The sequence below is a fragment of the Rhinoraja longicauda genome, chromosome 35 (assembly GCF_053455715.1).
Source record: "Rhinoraja longicauda isolate Sanriku21f chromosome 35, sRhiLon1.1, whole genome shotgun sequence".
Classification (NCBI taxonomy): Eukaryota; Metazoa; Chordata; class Chondrichthyes; order Rajiformes; family Arhynchobatidae; genus Rhinoraja; species Rhinoraja longicauda.
Genome location: NC_135987.1, coordinates 21,362,253 through 21,386,593, shown reverse-complemented (window position 1 = coordinate 21,386,593; position 24,341 = coordinate 21,362,253). Strand labels below are relative to the sequence as shown.

At 46.4% G+C, this 24,341-nt stretch overlaps 1 protein-coding gene across 1 annotated transcript in view; it reads right to left on the bottom strand.

The window, feature by feature from the left end:
• wdfy4 (WDFY family member 4) overlaps nt 1–24,341 on the bottom strand; it is a 157,249-nt gene that overhangs the window by 94,176 nt on the left and 38,732 nt on the right. The window contains 14 exon segments of the mRNA XM_078428358.1: nt 931–1,101; nt 3,079–3,219; nt 4,558–4,727; nt 5,416–5,621; nt 5,711–5,810; nt 5,908–5,999; nt 8,532–8,693; nt 10,308–10,378; nt 10,933–11,085; nt 12,698–12,888; nt 19,151–19,262; nt 21,007–21,158; nt 21,240–21,471; nt 22,374–22,649. Of these exon segments, the coding sequence (XP_078284484.1) occupies nt 931–1,101; nt 3,079–3,219; nt 4,558–4,727; nt 5,416–5,621; nt 5,711–5,810; nt 5,908–5,999; nt 8,532–8,693; nt 10,308–10,378; nt 10,933–11,085; nt 12,698–12,888; nt 19,151–19,262; nt 21,007–21,158; nt 21,240–21,471; nt 22,374–22,649 (2,229 nt within the window).

Genomic DNA, 24,341 nt, shown 5'->3' with positions numbered 1-24,341 from the left:
AATAAAACTAACATTCTTCCAGCCATTCTGATGAGAGGGAGGGGTTGGTGGGAAAGTGCCCTCGCTGGTCAAAGGCATCTGAACGGACTAGTATTGAACAGTTCATGCAGAATAATATTTGATATTATTTTTTAGCCCGGGTATAACTCCAAGGTGAATGGTGGCATCAGCCACAGCAAATTAAAGTGACTTTGAAGGACACAGAGTGCTGGAGTAACTCAGCGGGTCAGGCAGCATCTGTGGAGAACATGGATAGGTGACGTTTCACAGAGTGCTGGAGTAACTCAGTGGGTCAGGCAGCATCTGTGGAGAACATGGATAGGTGACGTTTCACAGAGTGCTGGAGTAACTCAGCGGGTCAGGCAGCATCTCTGGAGAACATGGATAGGTGACATTTCACAGAGTGCTGGAGTAACTCAGCGGGTCAGGCAGCATCTCTGGAGAATGTGGATAGGTAACATTTCTGATCGAGACCCTTCTCCAGACATCTGAAGTAGGGTCTCAACCAGAATGTCTGAAGAAGGATCTCGACGCGAAACGTCACCAATCCATGTTCTCCAGAGGTGCTGCCTGACCCGCTGAGTTACTCCAGCACTTTGTGTCCTTTTACTTATTAGAGTCATACAACCTGGAACCAGGCCCTTCGGCCCAACTAGCCCATGCCAGCCAACATGCCCCATCAACACTAGTCGAATCCACCTATGACTGACCCATAACCTTCTAAACCTATCCTGTCCATGCACCTGTCCAAATGTCTCCTCAACCTAATTCTGCTCCAATCACTTATGAATGTATAAATCAGCACCTGCAGCTCTTAGTTTCTAAAACACTTTGAAGTTCAGTTTGAAGTCCATTTGTGATATTTAAGTGGGGCGTCAAAACCACAGAAAGTGCATTGGAGTGAAGATACTAAAGTGCATGAACTCATACCGTGTGACTGGGAGCTTCATCCACGTGGAAAGCAGCAGCTGCCAATGCCTGGAGGAACTCTGGGGACTTCCAGAGAGGGTCATTGGAGAACATGTGGTAAGCACAGGAGAAGAATTTGATCACGCTGCCAGGGTAGGTGACGTGCCACGAGCTGGCGGTTCCTGAGAGAGGCTGAGAGCACAAAGCCTGTTACTGTTTGACCCAGACCACTGTAAATAACAATAAACCTCTGCTGCAATCAGCATGCTTCCACATTCAAGCTGCCATACAGAGTAACCTAGTTTGCACTGATGTTACTCAATACGTCAGGGATAGAGCAAAAAAATGGTGGAAACACCCAGCAGGTCAGGCAGCATCTGTGGAGAGAGAAATGGAGTTAATGTTACAGGTAGAAATATTTCTCCGGGTGCTCCAGATTCCTCCCACACTCCAAAGACGTAGCGGTTTGAGGGTTAATTGGCTTGGTAAAAATTGTACATTGTCCCCAGTGTGTGGAGGATAGTATTAGAGTGCGGGGATCGCTGATCAACCCGGACTCGGTGGGCCGAAGGGCCTGTTTCCGAGCTGTGCCTATAAACAAAAATAAACGAAACTACAGGACTTCTGTTTTCACCGAATACCAAATGAAACTCATAAAAGCGAGCGACATCAAACGATCCTGCCTGCTTTTGTGTAGAATGTCTATATCTGCTACTCTGCTGGTTAAAGGGGTTTTGCTGATTCTTTACACCCTGATAGACACAAAATGCTGGAGTAACTCAGCGGGACAGGCAGCTTCTCTGGAGAGAAGGAATGGATGACGTTTCGGGTCGAGACCCATCTTCAGACATTCATATTAATTGTTGTTCTGATGTACCAACTTGATGCCTGATTCCTCAGGCAATGATCTTGAGTTAGTGCGAAAATATGAGGGATGTTCCAGTATATAATAATAATAATAATAATGCATTACATTTATATAGCGCTTTTCATATACTCAAAGACGCTTTACAGGGATTTAAAGAACATAGGGAAGTGAATAAATAGATAAATAAGTAAACGAACAGAGAAAGGAGACAGAAGGTGAGGTGACCTTCAGTGGTTGAAGGCAGTACTGAACAGGTGAGACTTCAGTGATGTTTTGAATGTGGTGAGTGTGGAGGAGTCTCTGACGGTTTGGGGTAGTGAGTTCCATAGGGTGGGTGCAGCGATGGAGAAAGCCCTGTCCCCCCAGGATCTGAGTTTGGTCCGGATGTGGGGGATAGGAGATTGGCAGCAGCAGAGCGGAGGGTGCAGGTGGAGGAGGTCGGTCAGGTAGGATGGGGCCAGGTTATGGAGGGCTTTGTAGGTCATGAGGAGGATTTTGTACTGGATTCTCTGGGGGATGGGGAGCCAGTGGAGTTTGTAAAGGACGGGGGTGATATGGTCACGGATCGGGGTGTGGGTGAGTAGACGGGCAGCGGAGTTTTGAATGTATTGAAGTTTACTGATGATTTTTGAGGGTGCTCAATGGTCTTCCGTGCTGATCCATCTGGTTTCTAGATGTATTATTGTGTGCCTTCTTCAGAGTCAGGGACAGAGTTCAGAGTCTGAAGAAGGGTCTCGATCCGAAACGTCATCCATTCCTTCTCTCCAGAGATGCTGCCTGACCCGCTGAGTTACTCCAGCATTTTGTGTCTACCACTCCCTTTATCCTGTATCTGTTCACTGTGGACGGTCTGATTGTAGTCATGTACAGTCTTACCACCGACTGGATCGCACACAGCAACAACAAAAAGCTTTTCACTGTACCTCAGTATACGTGACAATAAATTAAACTAAACTAACCAGTTATTGAAAGTAAGTGATACATGAAGGGCTAACTACCGATTCTAATCTGGTCTGCTTTCAACGGTCTTGTCAAATGAGAGAATGCGAGGACAGACACAGAATGCTGGAGTAACTCAGCGGGACAGGCAGCATCTCTGGAGAGAAGGAACGGGTGACAAACTCGTCTTCAACCTCGACCCGAAACCTCACCCATTCCTTCTCTCCAGAGATGCTGCCCATCCCGCTGAGTTACTCCAGCATGTTGTGTTTATCTCCGGTGTAAACCAGCATCTGCAGTTCCTTCCTACACTTTACGCCACGATGTCTGGTGCATATTTGAACAAAGGAGAGTTTCCTTACCTGGTTCAATAAGGTTCTCACCATCCTCAGCAAAATCAAAGCAGCTTCGATGCACAACCCATTGGGGAGTTTCGTGGACTTTTCTCTTGGATTCAGTCTGACTTGTTCAAAAAGCCAAGAAATCATCGTGTCAAGATCCACCTGGAAAACAAATCCTGGTTTCAATACGGATTCCGTGGATCTGCACTGCAGGTCTGCTCTTGTGGCTTCGATGGACATCGCGTCATTCAATCATGGAGGTCATCAGAACAGGCAATCTCTTTTATTAACAATAATTATCAGCGTCATTAAGCTGTGGAAATTACCACCATTTTTCACATTTCGCCCATTTGTCCCTGCCGTGACACGGAATAAATTTCTCAACAACCCCTTAGAGTGATGTAGCATGAAGGCTGTGGAGGCCAAGTCAGTGGATACTTTTACGGCAGAGATAGATAGATTCTTTATTAGTACAGGTTGCAGGGGCTATGGGGAGAAGGCAGAAGAATGGGGTTAGGAGGGAGAGATAGATCAGCAGCATAGACTTGATGGGCCGAATGGCCTAATTCTGCACCTATTCCTTATGACATTTTGTAAACAGATTATTGCATACTTATCCCTGCTGTATGTGAGACTTTGTGTGATCATTAGTTACATGGTTCCCATCATCCTTACAGTGAGTGCCTTTCAGAAGTAATGCATCAGCTGTGAAGTGCTTTAGATAAGGCACAGATGTGAGTATCTGTCTGAAGAAGGGTCCCAACCAGAAACATCAGCTGTACATGTTCTCCAGAGATGCTGCCTGACCCACTGAGTTACTCCAGCACTTTGTGTCCTTTTGTTTATGAACCAGCATGTCGGCACAGTGGCTAATATCTACCTCCTTGGTGACCTTCGGACTATCCTTGATCAGACTTTGCTGGCTTTACCTTTGACAGAACGTTATTCCCTTATCATGTATCTATACACAGTAAATGGCTTGATTGTAATCATGTATTGTCTTTCTGCTGCCTTGACAGCACGCAACAAAAGCTTTTCACTGTACCTCGGTACACGTAACAATAAACTAAACTGTAACAGTAGAGTTGCTGCCTCACAGCGCCAGAGACTCTGGTTCGATCCTGACTATGAGTGATGTCTGTACAGAGTTTGTACGTTCTCCCTGGGACCGCGTGGGTTTCCTCCGGGTGCTCCGGTTTCCATCCACGCTCCAAAGACGTGCTTCTGTAAAATTGCCCCGAGTGTGCAGTGTACGGGCGATAAATGGTTAACGCGGACTAATTGGTCTGAAGGTTTCCACGCTGTATGTCTAAACTAAACAGCATCTGCAGTTCCTAGTTTCTACATTTTGAGCATGCTAGTTCGTTCGTTCTTTCTTCCTGATGAAGTTGGACATTAGCATTCGAACCACGGCATCAAATATTGACGTGTGAAGCATCTGAAAGTAGCAACAATAACAAACACGGCAAGGTTCACTTTGCACAGTCGGCAAGATCTTACCTCCCAATCTTCTGGCATCTCAATCAGTGGCTCCTGCAAGACCAATGCAGCCAGCATAACGTGGATTTGAGGTATGGCCATGTGGCAATTCAGAAAGATTTGAATCATTTCCAGCCCAGGTACTAAGCACGGAGTCTTACTTATGGCAGGCATGCAAGATTTTATATTGTCTACAACAAATCAAAAGCAAGACTTCATTTTGGTTTTCTGGAAAGTTTTTAAACTGCATAATATTTTTGATCATTTCCATTATTAAGCTTGACATTGTGCTTACAACAAAAGCATTAAATTAATGGGGCCACAATGGGGAACCTGAGGGGTGACCTTTTTACACAAAGGATGGTGGGTGGATGGAGGAGGTGGTTGAGATGTTTATGAAACATTTAGACAGGTACATGGAGAGGACAGGTTTAAAGGATATGGTCCAAATGCAGGCAGGTGGTACTAGTGTAGATGGGGCATGTTGGTCAGCACGGGCAAGTAGGGCCGAAGGGCCAGTTTCCATGCCATATGACTCTATGATTGAATGCCGGAGTAGACTCGATGGGCTGAATTGTCTCATTCTGCTCCTATGTTGTATGGTAATATGGAACGTTACCTCAATGTCCAAATCAGCACAGAATGAAACAAAATGGATGGAGTAACAAACTGAACGAAAGGAGGAATCTACATGAACGGAGGACGCAAGAGGCACTAAACGTTATTCCCTTATCATATTTCTGTGCACTGTAAATGGCTGGATTGTAATCACGTATGGTCTTTCCGCTGACTGGATAGCACGCAACAAAAGCTTTCCACTGTGCCTCGGTACACGTGACACGGAAACTAAACAGAACGCTGTGGAGTCGCGGGCATTACCCATTAGGATATTGCAGTCTGCCGTACAGTTGGCCAGCCAGACGTTCCCTGCCATGCCGTCTCTGAACTTGGCCAGCAGTGCTGGATGGTACAGGAAGCTCAGCATCAGCCTGGTACTCAGGATCACTGTGGTCGGGTGCAGGTGGTCTTGCAAGAAGAGAAAGAACCAATCGGGCCCCAGGGATGTGAACATTTTCTCCCGATCTCTGACGGAAACAACAATGGGGGGAAAAGAGAGCATTTAGTGCGGTGGAGAGTCGTTTACAACTGAATAAAGATCCAGTGGGATATCTACCTGGCACTGAGGGTGAGCTGGTCAGCACACACCACATCCAGCAGCATCTTCAACAGCTGGTTCCTTAACCATATCGTTCTTCCACTAACTTGATTTATGACTTCAAACAACAAGAGAAGTGAGAGGGAGGTAGACTGGGTTTAGTAAAGCACATACTTTCACGTACAATTCTGTGGAATAAATTAGAAAAGTCTCACCATCTATTGAAGTATCGGAAATTCTCTCCAGTGAAATAAACCTCTCATTCATAGAAGCTGGAGGCAATGTGTAGGTAAGAAAGAGGCCAATCCTTTAATACAGAATATTCAATATTTCAATCGTAATTAACCTTCAAGTAAGTCTCTATTAATGCTACTATTTCATCACGATGTATGTTAGTCATTTCACTGACAGCCAAAAAATAGCATTACCTTGACTAGTGTGAGGTGTGAGACTAGTGTGAGGTGTGAGACTAGTGTGAGGTGTGAGACTAGTGTGAGGTGTGAGACTAGTGTGAGGTGTGAGACTAGTGTGAGGTGTGAGACTGTGGTCTGTCAAATAAGAAGATAGACACAAAATGCTGGAGTAGCTCAGCGGGACAGGCAGCATGTCTGGATAGAAGGAATGGGTGACGTTTTGGGTCGAGACCCTTCTTTAGACTCTTCTCTCCAGAGATGCTGCCTGTCCTGCTGAGTTACTCCAGCATTTTGTGTCTAACCTCGGTGTAAACCAGCACCTGCAGTTCCTTCCTACACGTATTTCAAATCAGGGCAGGTCTTCATTGGTAAACAGTAGAGTCCAGGGAAGTGTTGCAGGGCAGAGAGGTCTGGGACTGCAGGTACGTGGTTCTCTAAACGTTGCCAGTCTGCTTGGCTTCATTGGGAAGAATACTGAATATTGTCCCAATATAAAAGTTGGGACATCATGATAGAAACATAGAAAATGTTTCTATCATGATGTCCCAACTTTTGTATTCAATATTCAGTATCCTTCCCAAAGAAGCTATGCAGACTGGCAACGTTTAGAGAACCACGTACCTGCAGTCATTTCAGCTGTCCAAGTCGTTGGTGAGACCACACTTGGAGTACAGATTGCAGTTCTGGTCTCCCAGCCACAGCAAGGATGTTATTAAGTTTGAAAGAGTGCAGAAAAGATTCACCAAAATGTTAAAACAAGGAACTGCAGATGATGGTTTACAAAGGAAAGACACAAAATGCAGGAGTAACTCAGCAGATCATGGAGAACATGGATAGGTAGCGTTTCAGGTCAGGACCCTTCTTCAGTTGAGTTGTGAGGGAAAGATAGATCAGCCATGATTGAATGGCAGAGGAGACCTGATGGGCCGAATGGCCTTATTCTGCTCCTAGAAACAATGAACTTTTATGGACTTCAGACTGAAATATCACCTGGCTTGAAGACTTAGGTCTAAGTTGTGGTTGGAAGGGCTGAGATATTTCCTTTGGAGCACTGGAGACTGTGCGGTGACCTTATTGAGATGTACAAATCATGAGGGGCATGGATAAAATGAACACTCTCAATCTTTTTCTCAGGGAAGAGGATTCTAAAACCAGAGGGCACCGGCTTAACGTGAGAGGGGAGAGAGTTGGGAGTGACCTCAGAGGCAACTCTTTCACTCTGAAGGTAGTCCATATCTGGAATAAGCTGCGGCAGGAAGGTACAGAAATGGATACAATTGTGCCATTTAAAATACATTTGGACAGATATAGAGCTAGGAACAATTTCGAGGACCATGGGTAAATGCAGGAAAGCGTGACGAGCCCAATATGCCAACTTGGTCAGTGTGGACAGAGAGGAGTTAAAAGACCGGTCCCCGTGTTGTACAGCGTGGCGACTCTCTGATTCGAAGACACCTTCACTTTTTATCTCACTTTAATTGTTGGCACATTGATGCAACAATAAGGATCCAATAAGGACCAACAGGTAAAGTACAAAAACAATACGGACACCTGAATCAAAACAAGAGCAGACCAACACATTGTTATTATAAGAAGATAATAACTGCAGATGCTGGTACAAATCGAAGGTATTTATTCACAAAATGCTGGAGTAACTCAGCAGGTCAGGCAGCATCTCGGGAGAGAAGGAATGGGTGACGTTTTGGGTCGAGACTCTTCTTCAGACTGATGTCAGGGGGGCGGGACAAAGGAAGGATATAGGTGGAGACAGGAAGATAGAGGGAGATCTGGGAAGGAGGAGGGGACGGGAGGGACAGAGGAACTATCTAAAGTTGGAGAAGACGATGTTCATACCACTGGGCTGCCATTCCTTCTCTCCCGAGATGCTGCCTGACCTGCTGAGTTACTCCAGCATTTTGTGAATAAACACATTGTTATTCTTGGGATGAAGGCGATAAAGAGAAAACAATAGCTAATTCCAGAAGCCCACAGCCCAGGACAGTGTGGATCAGAGTGGGACAAGAGAGAGAGAGAGAGAGAGCCAGGTTAGCTACTGCCACCCAGCTCCAGAGCCCCGGGTTCAATCCTGCCATTGGTGTGCTGTCTGTGTGGAGTTTGCACATTCTCCTTGTGACTATGTGGGCTTCCTCCGGGTGCTCCGGTTTCTTCCCACATCCCAAAGATTTGTGGGTTTGCAGGTTATTTGCCCCTCTGTAAATTGCCCCCAGTGTGTCGGGAGTGGATGAGAACGTGGGATAACATAGAACTAGTGTGAACGGGTGATCGATGGTCAGCGTGGACTCGGTGGGCCGAAGGGCCTGTTTCCGTACTGTGTCTCTAAACCAAGAAGTTTTTGATCTGACCAAAATAAAATATTCTTACAAAAGCAAGAGGATAAATTCACAAAGTAAACTCAGAAACAGTACCTGAGAAAATCTGTCCTACTGAAGCAATTTTTCAGCAAATCTGCAAGGATAGTTTGTATGAGATGAACCTTGGTTCTGGTATTGTTTGGGTCATTCAGCAGGAATACCAGTCTCTGTGGCACCTGAAGCCTGTGCATCACCTCTGCATTTCTGCCTCCATCACTGAGGAGAAACAACACAAGACGTGAAGTTGTTTACTCACCACACTTTGTGAAGTTGCAAAGCTATAGTTTCAGAAAATTCATTGCACTATTTAGCCATTCCTTGACATAATCCAAATTCCAAGCCATTAGTTACAAGGCAGAAAGCTAGAGTATCCTCGTTTTTCGGGGATAAGAACAAAACACAATCAAGAAGCAACCAAAAGGGTTATTGAGGTCAAAGTCCTAGAGGTTATCTATATGGATTTCAGCAAGGCATTTGATAAGTGTATGAAGCACTGCAGATGCTGGTTTTTATACCAAAGATAGACACAAAATGCTGGAGTAACTCAGCGGGTCAGGCAGCATCTCTGGAGAGAAGGAATGGCGACACTTCGGGTCGAGACCCTTCCTCAGACTGACGTCAGGGGGGAGATGGATGGATGGATGGATGGATGGATGGATGGATGGATGGATGGATGGATGGATGGATGGATGGATGGATGGATGGATGGATGGATGGATGGATGGATGGATGGATGGATGGATGGATGGATGGATGGATGGATGGATGGATGGATGGATGGATGGGTGTGAAGGTGTGAAAACAGGACAAAAGGAATGGAGATAAGGCTCTGTATGGTAGGCTGTTCTGGAAGGTTAGCGCATGAGACACAGGGAGAACTAGCCAACTAGATACAGAACATAATTGATTTCTTGAAATGAAATAACTCGGTACATGTGACAAATTACCATACCATAGCATACCATACCATACTACAACATACAATACCATACCACACCATACCACACCACACCAGAGCATTCCATACCAAATCATAGATGGTGATGGTGGAAGTTTTATTTCAGACTGGTGGTCTGTGACTAGTGGTGTACCTCTGGACTATTGATGTCTGTGGTTTATATCAATGAACTGGATGAGAATGTGGAGCACATGAATAGAAAGTTTGTAGGGCGGCACAGTGGCGCAGCAGTAGAGTTGCTGCCTTACAGTGAATGCAGCGCCAGAGACTCAGGTTCGATCCCGACTACGGGCGCCGTCTTTACGGAGTTTGTACGTTCTCCCGGTGACCTGCGTGGGTTTTCTCCGAGATCTTCGGTTTCCTCCCACACTCCAAAGACGTGCAGGTATGTAGGTTATTTGACTGGGTAAATGTAAAAATTGTCCCTAGTGTGTGTAGGATAGTGTTAATGTGCGGGGATCGCTGGGCGGTGCGGACTCGGTGGGCCAAAGGGCCTGTTTCCGCGCTGTATCTCTAAAAAAAATCTAGGTGACACTAAAGTGGGTGATAGTGTGACTGCGTGGGTTTTCTCCGGGTGCTTCGGTTTCCTCCCACATGCCAAAGACATGCGGGTTTGTAGATTAATTGGTTTCTGTAAATTGTCCCTAGTGTGAAAGATAGAACTAGTGTACCTGTGATCACCGGTCGGTGCAGACTCAGTAGGCCAAAGGGCCTGTTTTCACACTGTATCTCTAAACTAAATTGTAGATCATTTGATTTAATAACTTCCATCAGCACATATTAAATCGGTGATTCACTTGTCCAACACTGCAAAACTAAGTTTAATGCAATGACTAAAGATCAGATTGAAATGCCCTGACATACGATGTTACCTGCTTTTGAGAAGGTCCATTAAGTGTCTAAGAAGCAGAAGGTCGAGTTTTTCAGGAGCATGCAACCAAATCTGGAAAAAATATATATCTTTCTGTTAATAAAGATGAGAAATCTGCCCCAAGACCTAAGACCTTATGAAGCGTTGTGGATGGAGCCCAGTCTATCACACTGTCTTGTCTCCATCCACCATCAACTCCATCTACACCACACTGCCTCAGGAAAACCGCCAACACAATCAAGGACCTTGCTCATTCCTTTGTGGACAATGAAGGACCCGTCGTGGGGGACCGCCGTGAGGGAGGGGGAAGAACAATGGAGGATTCGGCGAGGAAGTGGTGAAAATAGATATGATAACAACATTTAAGAGGCATTTAGACAAGTACATAAACAAGGAGATGGAAGGATATAAACCGTGTGCATGCAGATGGGGTTAATTAAAATTGGCTTGGCTGGCACAGATATAGTGGGCCGAAGGGCCTGTTCTTGTACTGCTCTATGTTCTATTAGAGTGTATTCGCAGGTTCCTTGTCATAAACAGAATCATTCCACGTCATACTGGCCTTTACCTGTAAGGTTTAATGGCAAGACGGGCCTTAGCTGACATTATTTTCCAAGTCCATTTACCTCAAAGTCACAAAGAAGGTCCCTGAAAGCACACTGGTTGTGGATGGTGGAGGTGCCTCGGCCTAGCTCAACCGTGCCAACTATGGTCAGGACCAGCTGGAAGATCCTGGCGTTCAGCAGTCGGGCTCTCCGTCTGAGTAGCAGCGCCAACAGCTGTGTGGGATTTGCAGAGTTAAGCATGACTACATTGGCATTAGCACAACAGGCAGGAGATAAAGTCACTGCACAATGTAACCGTTACAGGTCACCAGAAACTCAAAATTAGAGCTTTCCACATACAGCCTGTTCTTTAATTAAAATTATCTGATATTCCAACTTTCCTTTCTTGAACCATCTTCCTTAAGTTTAGTTTAGAGATACAGCGTGGAAACAGGCCCTTCGGCCCAACGAATCCATGCAGACCAACAATCACCCGTACACTGGTTCTATCCTACAGACTAGAGACAATTTACAGAAGCCAATTAACCTACAAACCTGCACATCTTCGGAAAGTAGGAGGAAACCGGAGCACCCGGAGAAAGCCCACGTGGTCACGGGGAGAACATACAAACTCCATACAGACAGCACCCGTAGTGAGGATTGAACCCGGGTCGCTGATGCTGTCAGGCAGCAACTCTACCACTGTACCACTGTGCCCCCCCCTTTACTGAGCCACTCACGGGGCAGCAGGTGGAACAGAATAGACCTGGATAGATTGAATATGGAGAGGATGTTTCCACCAGTGGGAGAGTCCAGAAACAGAGGCCATAGCCATCAACTCAACGGGACAGGCAGCATCTCTGGAGAGAAGGAATTGGTGACGTTTCGGGTCGTGTCCTTTAACCGGGAGTGAACAGCAATGGTTGCGAGACATGACCTTCTCAGACAACTTCTGGTGGTGGTGGTATGTGCAGGAAGGAACTGCAGATGCTGGTTTACAATGAAGATAGACACAAAATGCTGGAGTAACTCAGCGGGTCACTGATTTACTCCAGCATTTGGTGTCTGTGGCTAGTGGTCTCATCTTGGATCTCATCTCATGGTGGCACGGTGGCGCAGCGGTAGAGCTGCTGCCTTACAGCGAATGCAGCGCCGGAGACTCAGGTTCGATCCTGACTACGGGTGCTGCACTGTATGGAGTTTGTACGTTCTCCCCGTGACCTGCGTGGGTTTTCTCCGAGATCTTCGGTTTCCTCCCACACTCCAAAGACGTACAGGTTTGTAGGTTAATTGACTGGGTAAAATGAAAAATAAATAAAAATTGTCCCTAGTGTGTGTAGGATAGTGTTAATGTGCAGGGATCGCTGGTCAGCGCGGACTTGGTGGGCCGAAGGGCCTGTTTCCGCGCTGTATCTCTAAATCTAAAATCTAGAATCTTGTGCAGGGGGTATGAAGGGGAAATCACATCTCACAAGGATAAATCATTTTTGCCATGGACATGGCATGTACAGAACAAGAAATAGGCAAGAACACTTCAAACATGAGAAAAATCATCTCATGCATAAAATTGTATGCAAGTGGGGGTTCAGTTTTGAGGCAAAGATTCTAATCAATCTTTCTGACACTTGACGTCCATTGAGGTCATCATTATCTAACATTTGTAAAGCAAATAATCTGACATAATATTTACAAGATTATAGTTAAAAATCAACTGATAAACTCAGATTCTAATTAACCTTCAGAATTATTATGAACTTTGAAGATCAATATGTCTTTCAGAATTCCATAACACTGTTTAACCCGGGCAGCCAATATGAATGTAATCATTTCTAAATTGTCATATTACCCTGTAGCCTTTAATGCGTTGCATCTCCCTTTCGCAGAGTGAACTGCCATTCAGAACGGAAATCAGAACTTTAATAGCTGCATACATTTCACCATCATCAGACGCCATGGCAACCAGACCTAATATCACAGCAGGACCACCGAGGCATTGTAAGCAATTGGCAGCAGGACTGGAAACAAATGTTCTGACTCCTGAAAGATAAACCCAGGCAGTTCAGTGTTTATACATCACGATCTTCAAACCAAAAGTTCAAAGATAAAAGTATGCAGAGGTCTAAAATAAACGATATAAACACTCAGCAGGTCTGGCAGCATCTGCAGAGAAAGAAGGGTCTCGACCCGAAACGTCACCCATTCCTTCTCTCCCGAGATGCTGCCTGACCTGCTGAGTTACTCCAGCATTTTGTGAATAAATACCTTCGATTTGTACCAGCATCTGCAGTTATCTTCTTATAAGAAACAGAGCTTATTTGTATTGATTGATATAAAGATACAGATTGGAAATAGGCCCTTCAGCCCACCAAGTCCACGTCGACCATCGGTCACCCATCCACACTAGTTCTATGTTATCCCACTTTCTCATCCACTCCCGACACACATTTCTAAATTGGCCATTTTACAGAGGGCCAATTAGCCTACAAACCTGCACGTCTTTCGGATGTGGGAGGAAACTCGTGCACCCGGAGAGAACCCACGCGGCCACAGACAGATTGTGCAAACTCCACACAGGCAGCACCTGAGGTCAGGATTGAACCCGGGTCTCTGCTGCTGTGAAGTAGCAGCTCTACCCGCTGTGCCACTGTGCTACCCCTCTTCATTTGAAGATGAGGGACTTTCCTTCTGAGATCTGACTGAAGGTCATTGAATCAATAGGATGAGTTATTTCCTCCCATAATGCCTGGGTGAGTGTTCACCTTCCAACATCTACATTGTTCTGCTTTCAGAAGTAACCCTTTCATTTGCCTTTCAAAGGAGCATTGGATCGAGGTTTAGGTTTATTATGGTTATGTGTATCAATGCGCAGTGAAAAGCTTTGTGCAGGAAGGAACTGCAGATGCTGGTTGAGACTGAAGATAGACACAAAAAGCTGGAGTAACTCAGCGGGACAGGCACCATCTCTGGAGAGAAGGAATGGGTGAGTCTGAAGAAGAGTCTCGACCCGAAACGTCACCCATTCCTTCTCTCCAGAGATGCTGCCTGTCCCGCTGAGTTACTCCAGCTTTTTGTGTCCATCTACAGTGAAAGGGTTTGTTTTGCAGCTATCTATTCATATCACAGAAACCATAAATAAATACAATCAGTTCAAACACAAGTGCAATAGATAGAGCAAAGGGAAGCTCCACAGTGCAGAATATAGTTCTCAGCATTGTAGCACATCAACTTCTTAGATAAAGTCCAATGTCCGCAATGAGGTAGAGGTGAATCGGACAGTACCCCAGCTTATGGAAGGACCATTCAGAAGCCTGATAACAGAGGGGAAGAAGCTGTTCGTGAGTCTGATGGTGCGCGCTTTCAGGCTTCTGTACCTTCTGCAGGATGGGGGCAGCGAGAAGAAGAACTAAGGGTGGAACTACATTTAATGGGGAATGAAATGAATGGATCAGGACCCTTCTTCAGGCTGATTGTAGTCGGGGTGAGGAATCAGGGAAAGAGTGGAGGGTGGGCAAAGCCTGACAAGCGGATACAGATGAGGGAGATTTTTAACAGGAAGATGGGTTGGCAAAGGCCAGAGATGAAAAAGGGACAAGGGGACAAATGGGTGTGAGATCAGGAGAGACATGGAATAAGCTTTACATTCCACTCCTCTTCACTCCTGATCTGACACCATTTTACCTCCTTTTCACCTCTAGCCTTTGTCACCATCTCCACACATCTGCCACTCACCCCCTGCCCCCACCTCACGTGTACCCACCCATCACTTGCCAGACTTTGTCCCAACACCATCTCTCTTTTCCAGCTTTCCCCCTTTACTCGCCTTTATGGGGCGGCACGGTGGCGCGGCGGTAGAGTCGTTGCCTCACGGCGCCAGAGACCCGGGTTCAATCCTGACTACGGGTGCTGCCTGTACAGAGTTTGTACGTTCTCCCCGTGACCGGGTGGCTTTTCTCCGGGTGCTCCAATTTCCTCCCACATTCCAAACACGTGCAGGTTTGTAGGCAAATTGGCTTTGGTAAATTTGTAAATTGTCCCGAGTGTGTGTGTAGAAGAGTGTTAGTGTGCGGGGATCGCTGGTCGGTGCGGACTCGGTGGGCTGAAGGGCCTGTTTCCACGCTGTATCTCTAAAGTCTAAAGTCTTTTGTTTTCTTTTCATCTCTAACCTTTAGGCACCCGTCTGCCAATCAAAATCTCCCTCACCTGTACCCACCTATCACTTGAAGATATACACAAAATGCTGGAGTAACTCAGCGGGTCAGGCAGCATCTCTGGAGAGACGGAATAGGTGATTTCGGTTCGAGACCCTTCTTTATCTATCTATCACTTGCCAGGCCTTGCCCCACGTCCAGTTATTTTCCAGCTTTCTGCCCCCTCTACTACAATCAATCTGAAGAAGGGTCCCAACCTGAAACGTCACCTGTCCATGTCCTCCAGAGACACTGTTTGAGCCGCTGAGTTACTCCAGCATTCTGTGCTCTACACAAGGTCTGGCCAGGATGCTCATGTATACATACGGCAGAGTTCAGCTGGAATCCACAACTTTCTAACTCAGGCAAGAGTGTTACCATTGAGGCAAGTTGGCACCACAGTGCAATATAACGGGAAACATTAATATTAAGGGTGCTATAAATTCATACATGCCAGGGTAAAGTATTGATATAGTTTGTTTTTTTAATTAAAGGATTTTCTCAAAAGGGAATAGAGCACAGTGTAATTGCTACAATAAAATAAACCTTTTCAAAATATTTCAGCAGAAAGATCTAAAAGGTCTTGATGACTTGTTTATAACAGAATGCCGCCACAGCATGGGGTAAATAATGGTACTGAAATTAGGCTGCACAATTTGTCCGGGCCCTCAGCCTTTAGTAGTTCCGCTCATTAGAAATTGTATCAGGGGACCTTTCACTTGCGCTGGGCATTCGGGGCTTCGCTTTGTCACCTCATTCTGAAGACAAAGGGAACAATTTCCAAGGACTAATTACAGCAATCAAATAAATAGTAAGGATTATCTTCAAAACAATTCCCTTATCAATCTCCGCAAACTCCTGGGCCCCCTGTCAATCCTTCGGCAAGTCTCTCACACTGAGCTATTTGTTGATCTCCTCTACCCATTCTGATGGTAATAATGGGAGCCTGGAACCACAGTGACAAATTAGCCAAGATTTTGCCAGCAATTGACAGTTTGGAAGATATGTATCTGTACAAATATTAGAAAACTACAGGAGAGTACAGGGTTGGATTTCCCCAGACATGACACATATATAATTGGGCGTTCATAAGGATTCAAGTTATAACTGCAGCGTTTCCTTGCAAAGATTAATAAAAAGGAGAGATGTTTAAAAAAAGACTCGCATTTACTTGGCTCAATATAGATGTTTCAAAATAGTCGAATTAATCAGGTAGAATTTCAAATCAGTCAGCGTAATAACAATCAGTATAATACCTATACCGTCTACAACAGGCATAAGAACCTGAGAAGGAAGGATTTGCAGATGCTGGTTTATACAGCAGGTAGTCACAAAATGCTGGAGTAACTCAGTGGGTCAGGTAGCATCGCCTGAGAGAAGGAATGGGTGACATTTTGGGTCAAGACCCTTCTTCAGACTGATTGCCCTCCAACAGTTAGTTAGATAGTTTGTTGCTCCGGATTCCAGCATCCATTGTCACCCATGTTGGTGTAAATGTCCAAATCATTGGCTGTTTGACCATCAGGTCAGCTGCAAGTATGCAGTGAAGAGAAGAGACCTGATCCAAAACGCCAACTATCCATGTTCTCCAGAGATAAGGTCATAAGGACATAAGGAGAAGGAGTAGAATTAGGCCATTCGGCCCATCAAGTCTACTCCGCCATTCAATCATGGCTGATCTATCTCTCCCTCCTAACCCCATTCTCCTGCCATCTCCCCATAACCTCTGACACCTGTACTAATCAATGCTGCCTGGCCCTCTGAGTTACTCCAGCACTTTGTGTCTACCTTAGCCATAAGAACCTGTTTTGCACTGAATAATATCTACAGACTTTTTTAAACAAAGGACAGAAGTGCTCAGCTGGGCCACTCATTTGCCAGATGTTTTTACAGATGCTGCAACACATCGTGTCAGCTCACACACTAGATCCCTGTGCTTAGTGTGTGCGGGTCCACGGTCTGTGTGGAGTTTGCACGTTCTCTCCGTTACCACAGTCATACTCTATACGTAAAGCATATAATGATAGCGGAGTCAGAGGGTATGGGGAGAAGGCAGGAACTGGGTACTGATTGTGAATGATCAGCCATGATCACATTGAATGGCGGTGCTGGCTCGAAGGGCCGAATGGCCTCCTCCTGCACCTGTTGTCTATTGTTTAACGTAAAGTTGGCTGGCAGTGTTTTCCACCAGATCAATGGGTATTGTGGCATCTCGCAAAGAAATTCCCGGCTGCCAAACACAAAAGGAGATGCAAAGAAAAACACATTGATTGAGGCTAATTGGCCTCTGTAAATTGCCCCTCGTGTGTAGAGTGGATGGGAGTGGGGGGTAACATGGAATTAGTGTGAACGATGGTCAGCGTGGACTGAGTGGGCCGAAGGCCATGTTGTATCTCTAAACTACCTAAGCTAAACGACATACACCCCAGCCAATGGTAACATTCTCAGGACAGGGAGAGAGGGAGATAAAATAACCCTTGATGAGACTTGTGCAAATTGTACCGAGCAATATCACTATTGTAGCAGGTGAGTGTACTCCACACGATCACAATGTGAGACTCTGTGAGGACAGATGCAGTACACAGCCAGAACCCTTTTCCCGGGTGGAAAGATCAAAGATGAGTGGGTCCAGCTTTAGGTGAGCGGGGCAAAGTTGTAGATGGAGTCGTGTGGGGCCTGGAACGCGTTGCCAGGAGTGGTGCAGGAGGCAAGTAAGGCAGTGGCTTTGAAGAGGCTTTTGGATAGGCACATGGAAGTGGCGGCGCCTAACGGCTGCGGCTCGCTAGCAGTCTGATCGTCTTTTTTCCTTTTTTTTTTTGTTGTGTGTCGGTGTTGGGATGGTTTTTTTTTTTTTTTGGTTGTGTATGTGTGGGGGGTGGTGGTGTGGGTGTGGGGGGTGGTGGTGTGGGTGGGGGGGGTGGTGTGGGTGGGGGAAACCTTTCTCTTTTAGGTCTCTTCCTCACGGCGCGGGGTGCGGCTCGGCCGCGGGGCCTTCCATCGCCCGGCGCGGCTCGGCCGCTGGACTTAACAGTGCCCGGTGCGGCTTGGCCGCGGGGCCTTCCATCGCCCGGTGCGGCTCGGCCGCGGGGCCTAACATCGCTGGTGCGGCTCGGCCGCTGGACTTAACAGTGCCCGGGCCGCGGGGCCTAACATCGCTCGGCGCGGCTCGGCCGCGGGACTTTTTATCGCTGGTGCGGCTCGGCCGCTGGACTTAACATCGCCCGGTGCGGCTTGGCCGCGGGGCCTTCCATCGCCCGGTGCGGCTTGGCCGCGGAGCCTAACATCGCCCGGTGCGGCTCGGCCGCGGGACTTAGCTGCGCACGGCTCGGTCGCGGGGCCTTCCATCGCCCGGTTCGGCCGCGAGACGTCTCAGCGCCCGGTGCGACTCGGCCGCGGGGACTTCCATCCCCTTGCGGGGACTGTGCGGGTCGGTCGGGGACGAGCTGTCTGTCCGTGGGCGTGGGGAAGAGAGTGGAAGTTTTGTTGCCTCCATCACAGTGAGGGGGTGTTTGGAGTCACTGTGATGGACGTTATGTGTTGGGGTCATGTGTCTTGTGTTCTTTTTTGTGTGTGACTGCTATGTAGTTTCGTTCGGTACCTTGGTACCGAATGACAAATAAAGCTCTGTTGAACTGTTGAACTGTTGATATGCAGTGGATGGAGAGAGATGGGTTGCGTGTAGGCAGGTAAGAGTTGGTCTCGGCATCACGTTAAGTACCGATATTGTGGGCCGAAGGGCCTGTTCTTGTGCTGTCGTGTTCTAGGTTCTATGTTCTAAGTTAACATCCCAGATTACTGACCAAAAGTTAGTTCATTATCTGTTGTATAATTAACATACGATACGAAATAACTTTATTTACCCCAAGAGGGAAATTGATCTGGCAACAGTCAAAAATACACCAAACAAACACACAATAAAAACACAAAATTACATGAAACAAACCTGTCATTACTGTAATTACTGTATCACAAAGTGCTGGAGTAACTCAGCAGGTCAGGCCGCATCTTGGAGAGAAGGAATGGGTGACGTTTCGGGTCGAGACCCTTCTTCAGATTATGTTGTAATTATGTTGTTATTTTAATTTGAGGTAAAATGACTTGACGTTTCTTACCAGAGAAGCTTGCAAGAGCTGCCCCGATAGTGCGGGCTGAGCCGGGGAGATGGCTGGCAGTGTTTTTCACAACAACAATGGGCATGGCGTCATCTCGCGAGGAAATTCCCAGCTGCCCACAACAAAAGGGGAAAATGAACACACTAGCGTTAATAGCAGAAAACTGGAAGCAACTCCTTGATGAACAGCTATTAGGGAGACAAATTAATTTATTTTTAACACATGCAATGAATTATGTTGCTTATTCCAGCGCTTTGAATGACAGTGGGATCAGAGAGAAGCAACCCATGGCAGTGGTGTGGAATGAAGACTAAACTCCACCCAGGTACCACCAGTCAAAATAACTTGCACATGTATTGCATCTTTGCCATAATGAAAGTGTCCCATGTTATCTCAGGGATAGTGAGTTGTGAAACCATAGAGACAATAATGGTTAGCCTGAGATGTACACAGCTTGTTAGCTGCAGGTATGAATATCTATTATGGAGCTACAGATAAGACCAAGACAGCAAGAAACAACAGAGAGTTGTAGCTGTTGCCCAGTCCATCACACACACCACACTCCCCACCATTGTAGATGTAGCCCAGTCCATCACACACACCACACTCCCCACCATTGTAGCTGTTGCCCAGTCCATCACACACACCACACTCACCACCATTGTAGATGTAGCCCAGTCCATCACACACACCACACTCCCCACCATTGTAGATGTTGCCCAGTCCATCACACACACCACACTCCCCACCATTGTAGATGTAGCCCAGTCCATCACACACACCACACTCCCCACCACTGGCTCCATCTACACTTCACGCTGCCTTGTAAAGCAGCCAACATCATCAAAGACCTTTGCCAAGCCAGTTTTTCATTCTTCTCCCTGCTGCCATCAGGAAGAAGACACAGAAGCTTGAAAGTGCACGCCACCGGGCTTGGGGGAAGGTTCATCCCATCTGTGATCAGGTTTCTGAATGGTCCTAACTTGTCCACTAAATCAGAGAATCTACAAAACAATAAGATTTAAAATTCCAGGTATATAAATAACTACTTGGTGAACATTACACCATGTGCTGGAGGAACTTAGTTAGTCGGCTACTTAATTTTAGTTTTGGAGACAGAGCATGGAGACAGGCCCTATGGCCCACTGAGGCTGCACTGACCAGCAGCCACCTGTGCACTAGTTCTGTCCTTCATGTTCGGGACAATTTACAAAAGTCACAAAACCTACAAACCCGCACATCTTTGGAGTGTGGGAGGAAACCGGAGCACCCGGAGAAAACCCAGGTGGTCACAGGGAGAACGTACAAACTCTGTACCTACAGCACCTGTTGTCAGGTTCGAACCCGGGTCCCTGGCTCTGTGAGGCAGCAACTCTACCACTGCACCCACATCTGCGGAGGGAATGGACAGGCATCTCCTTGGGTCAGGAACCTCCTTCAAACAGCAATTGGCACCCGACCTAAAATGTTGCCTGACCCATTGAGTTCTTCCAGCACTTTGTGCTTTGCTCAAGGTTCCAGTTCTGCAGTTCCTTGTGTTCCCAGCTATGGACGGTGCAAGGTTGGAGATTTACTTCCCAGGCAACTGGATCATTCTGCGGCAACTAGAGAGCGATCCTGAACTACTATCTACCTCATCAGGGACCCTCAGACTATCATTGATCGGACTATTCTGGCTTTACGTTGCATTAAACATTATTCCCTTTCATGTATCTGTACACGGTGAACGGCTCAATTGTAATCACGTATTGTCTCTCCGCTGGCTGGTTAGCACGCAACAACAGCTTTTCACTGTACCCCGGTACACATGACAACAAACTAATCTGAACTGAACTGTTGCTACTCAATGAACAGACCTCACTGGAGATTAATCGGCTGTCAACTTCATTGAATGTTTTCCGTATATCTGTGATGGTCATCACATTGGAAGAGATTACGTTGATTCCAAAGGATACCTTCTCCTCTGCCACAAGAGTTGAAGGCACTGGTGTACTGGACAGATCAGTCACTGCAGAATATGAAATGAGAAGTTAGTTTGGGGACTGACTGAGACTGATCTCCTTTGGTGTTCCGAGGGTCACCAACCTACCAGGCAAATGAACAGACTGGAAGTTTCCCAAATAGTTTGGCCCCAGCTGGTAAATGACTTCAACCGTCTCTGAAGAAATGGCCTCTTCAAGTAGATAAGTGGGGCCAAGGCGCCAAGCCAAGGACGATCTCTGCTTCCACATCTGGGGAGTTCCAATAAGTCCGTGAACATCCACGACAGCCGATGACTCCAAAGTAAAATGCATTCCTGGGAACGACTGAATATACTGCATCTGTGGGAGGCACCACCACTAGTTACAGTGCACAATCAATCTCATTGCTACTGTAAGAACATTATCCAATTGCTGCACAATTTTATCAGGCAACTGAACCATCCTAACAACAACCAGGGAGCAGTCTTGAACTACTGTGCAGGAAGGAACTGCAGATGCTGGTTTACATTGAAGATATTCAGAGAATACTGGAGTAACTCAGCGGGACAGGCAGGAACGGGTGACATTTGGGGTCAAGACCCTTCTTCATATCATTACAATCAAACCACCCACAGTATAGACATACGGAATAAAGGGAATAACATTTAGTGCAAGATAGAGTCCAATAAAGTAGTGTAAGAAATGGTGCTGTGAAATAAAGATTTAAAAGAGTAGAGGGTTTGTAATGTGTGAGAACAGGTCCAGTTTGTGGAGTGAGGACTAGGATTGAGGATATTTATTCACAAAATGCTGGAGTAACTCAGCAGGTCAGGCAGCATCTCGGGAGAGAAGGAATGGGTGACGTTTCGGGTCGAGACCCTTCTTCAGACTGATGTCAGGGGGGCTAGGATTGAGGATACTGAGCTTCCCGGAATAGGAATTCCTGAATATCGTGGCATATAAAACAGTGGCATTTAAGAGATTTTCAAATCAGCACATGGATCTGCAGGGAATAAAGGCATAGGGATTATGTGCCGGCAGAGTTTGTCTTGACATCATGTTCAGCACAGGCATTATGGGCTGTTCCTGTGCCGTCCTGTTCAATGTTCTACGACCCATATGAAAACCATCATTTGTTTAAAACATTGCAACAGCTAACAAAGTAACAATAACTTGTCCCTTCAGTGTTGACACACGACAGCAATGATAAATGTACATTTATGAAATGATGTCAACTTAAAATTAAAAACCGCATGACCTACCTTAGAAGTGCCTATTGCTTTCCCGTTTAGGTAGGCAATCACGGTGCTGTGCCTTCGAACATCCTTGGTCAGTGTCACAGACAAGTGGTGCCACTGACCAATGGCCAAGCACTTGGCCACGTCAAACTCAACAGTGGTTAGTGCGGATGAGCGCTGGGATTGCTCAGAATCACTCCAGTCTGAGGTGGACATCAAGAAGAATTGTTCAGATGGTTTTAGTAACACAATGTCCAGTGTAAGAGTAAACAATTTATTCACAAAATGCTGGAGTAACTCAGCAGGTCAGGCAGCATCTCGGGAGAGAAGGAATGGGTGACGTTTCGGGTCGAGACCCTTCTTCAGACTGATGTCAGGGGGGCGGGACAAAGGAAGGATATAGGTGGAGACAGGAAGATAGAGGGAGAACTGGGAAGGAGGAGGGGAAGGGATGGACAGAGGAACTATCTAAAGTTGGAGAAGTCGACGTTCATACCGCTGGGCTGCAAACTGCCCAGGCGAAATATGAGGTGCTGTTCCTCCAATTTCCGGTGGGCCTCACTATGGCACTGGAGGAGGCTCATGACAGAAAGGTCAGACTGGGAATGGGAGGGGGCGTTAAAGTGCTCGGCCACCGGGAGATCAGTTTTGTCAATGCGGACCGAGCGCAGGTGTTCAGCGAAGCGATCGCCGAGCCTGCGCTTGGTTTCGCCGATGTAAATAAGTTGACATCTAGAGCAGCGGATGCAATAGATGAGGTTGGAGGAGGTGCAGGTGAACCTTTGTCTCACCTGGAAAGACTGTTTGGGTCCTTGGAGTAAAGTAAACTCCAGAGTTTACTAAGAGTAAACAAAGTGGCTTATTTCTCAACAGAGACTGCAGACCAAAGATACTAGAGGAACAATGTTGGGGGAGTCCAGAACAATGTTGGGGGAGTCCAGAACAAGGGGCCACAGTTTAAGAATAAGGGGTAGGCCATTTAGAACGGAGATGAGGAAGAACTTTTTCAGTCAGAGAGTGGTGAAGGTGTGGAATTCTCTGCCTCAGAAGGCAGTGGAGGCCAGTTCGTTGGATGCTTTCAAGAGAGAGCTGGATAGAGCTCTTAAGGATAGCAGAGTGAGGGGGTATGGGGAGAAGGCAGGAACGGGGTACTGATTGAGAGTGATCAGCCATGATCGCATTGAATGGCGGTGCTGGCTCGAAGGGCTGAATGGCCTACTCCTGCACCTATTGTCTATTGTCTATTGTCTAAGATGAACCACTCCGTTGAAATCACCTATACTGAAGTGTAGTACGCAAAGGAGCCATTTTAGTAAGCAAAACCCGCCGTTCGCTCTGCCTCTCGCAGTGTAATCAGTGTTTTGGGGGAACAGTATGTGTGATGATACCATTAAAATGCAGAATATATCTCATCTATCAATTCACAGTTTTTTGTTATTTTTCTTTTTAAATGTTTCTGCAAGTTCCTACTAAAATGGTGCCGTGACATACTACGGTTTTTAGGGTCGAGTGGTCTATCTTGCTCCTCTAGTATCTTTGGTGCAGGTGCTGGAATTTTGAACAAAACACAATGTGTGGGAGGAACTCAGTGGGTCAGGCAGCGTCTGTGGAGGGAGTGGACATGCAACGTTTGGGCCAAAGAAATCCGAGGGAGAGTTCCTTCTGGAAATGTCGCCTATCCAATCCCTTCACGGATGTAACGATAATAAACTAATCTAAACAAAACATTGCTCCGTTTTTGGACATATGACAATAAACACTCTTGTCTCTCTCTCTCTTGATGCTGACTGAGCCGCTGAGTTCCTCCAGTAACTTGTGTTTGGTTTATTTCCCTTCCACCGTCCATAGTAAAACTCCGATTATCCAGCTGGCTTGAGACTGGCGGTGATGCTGGACTAGAGATTATCCAGACCAATGAATGTTATTTCTGTTAACATTCCAACACACCCACAATTCATATCTTTTAGATGTAACACAAAATAGAACGGAGAT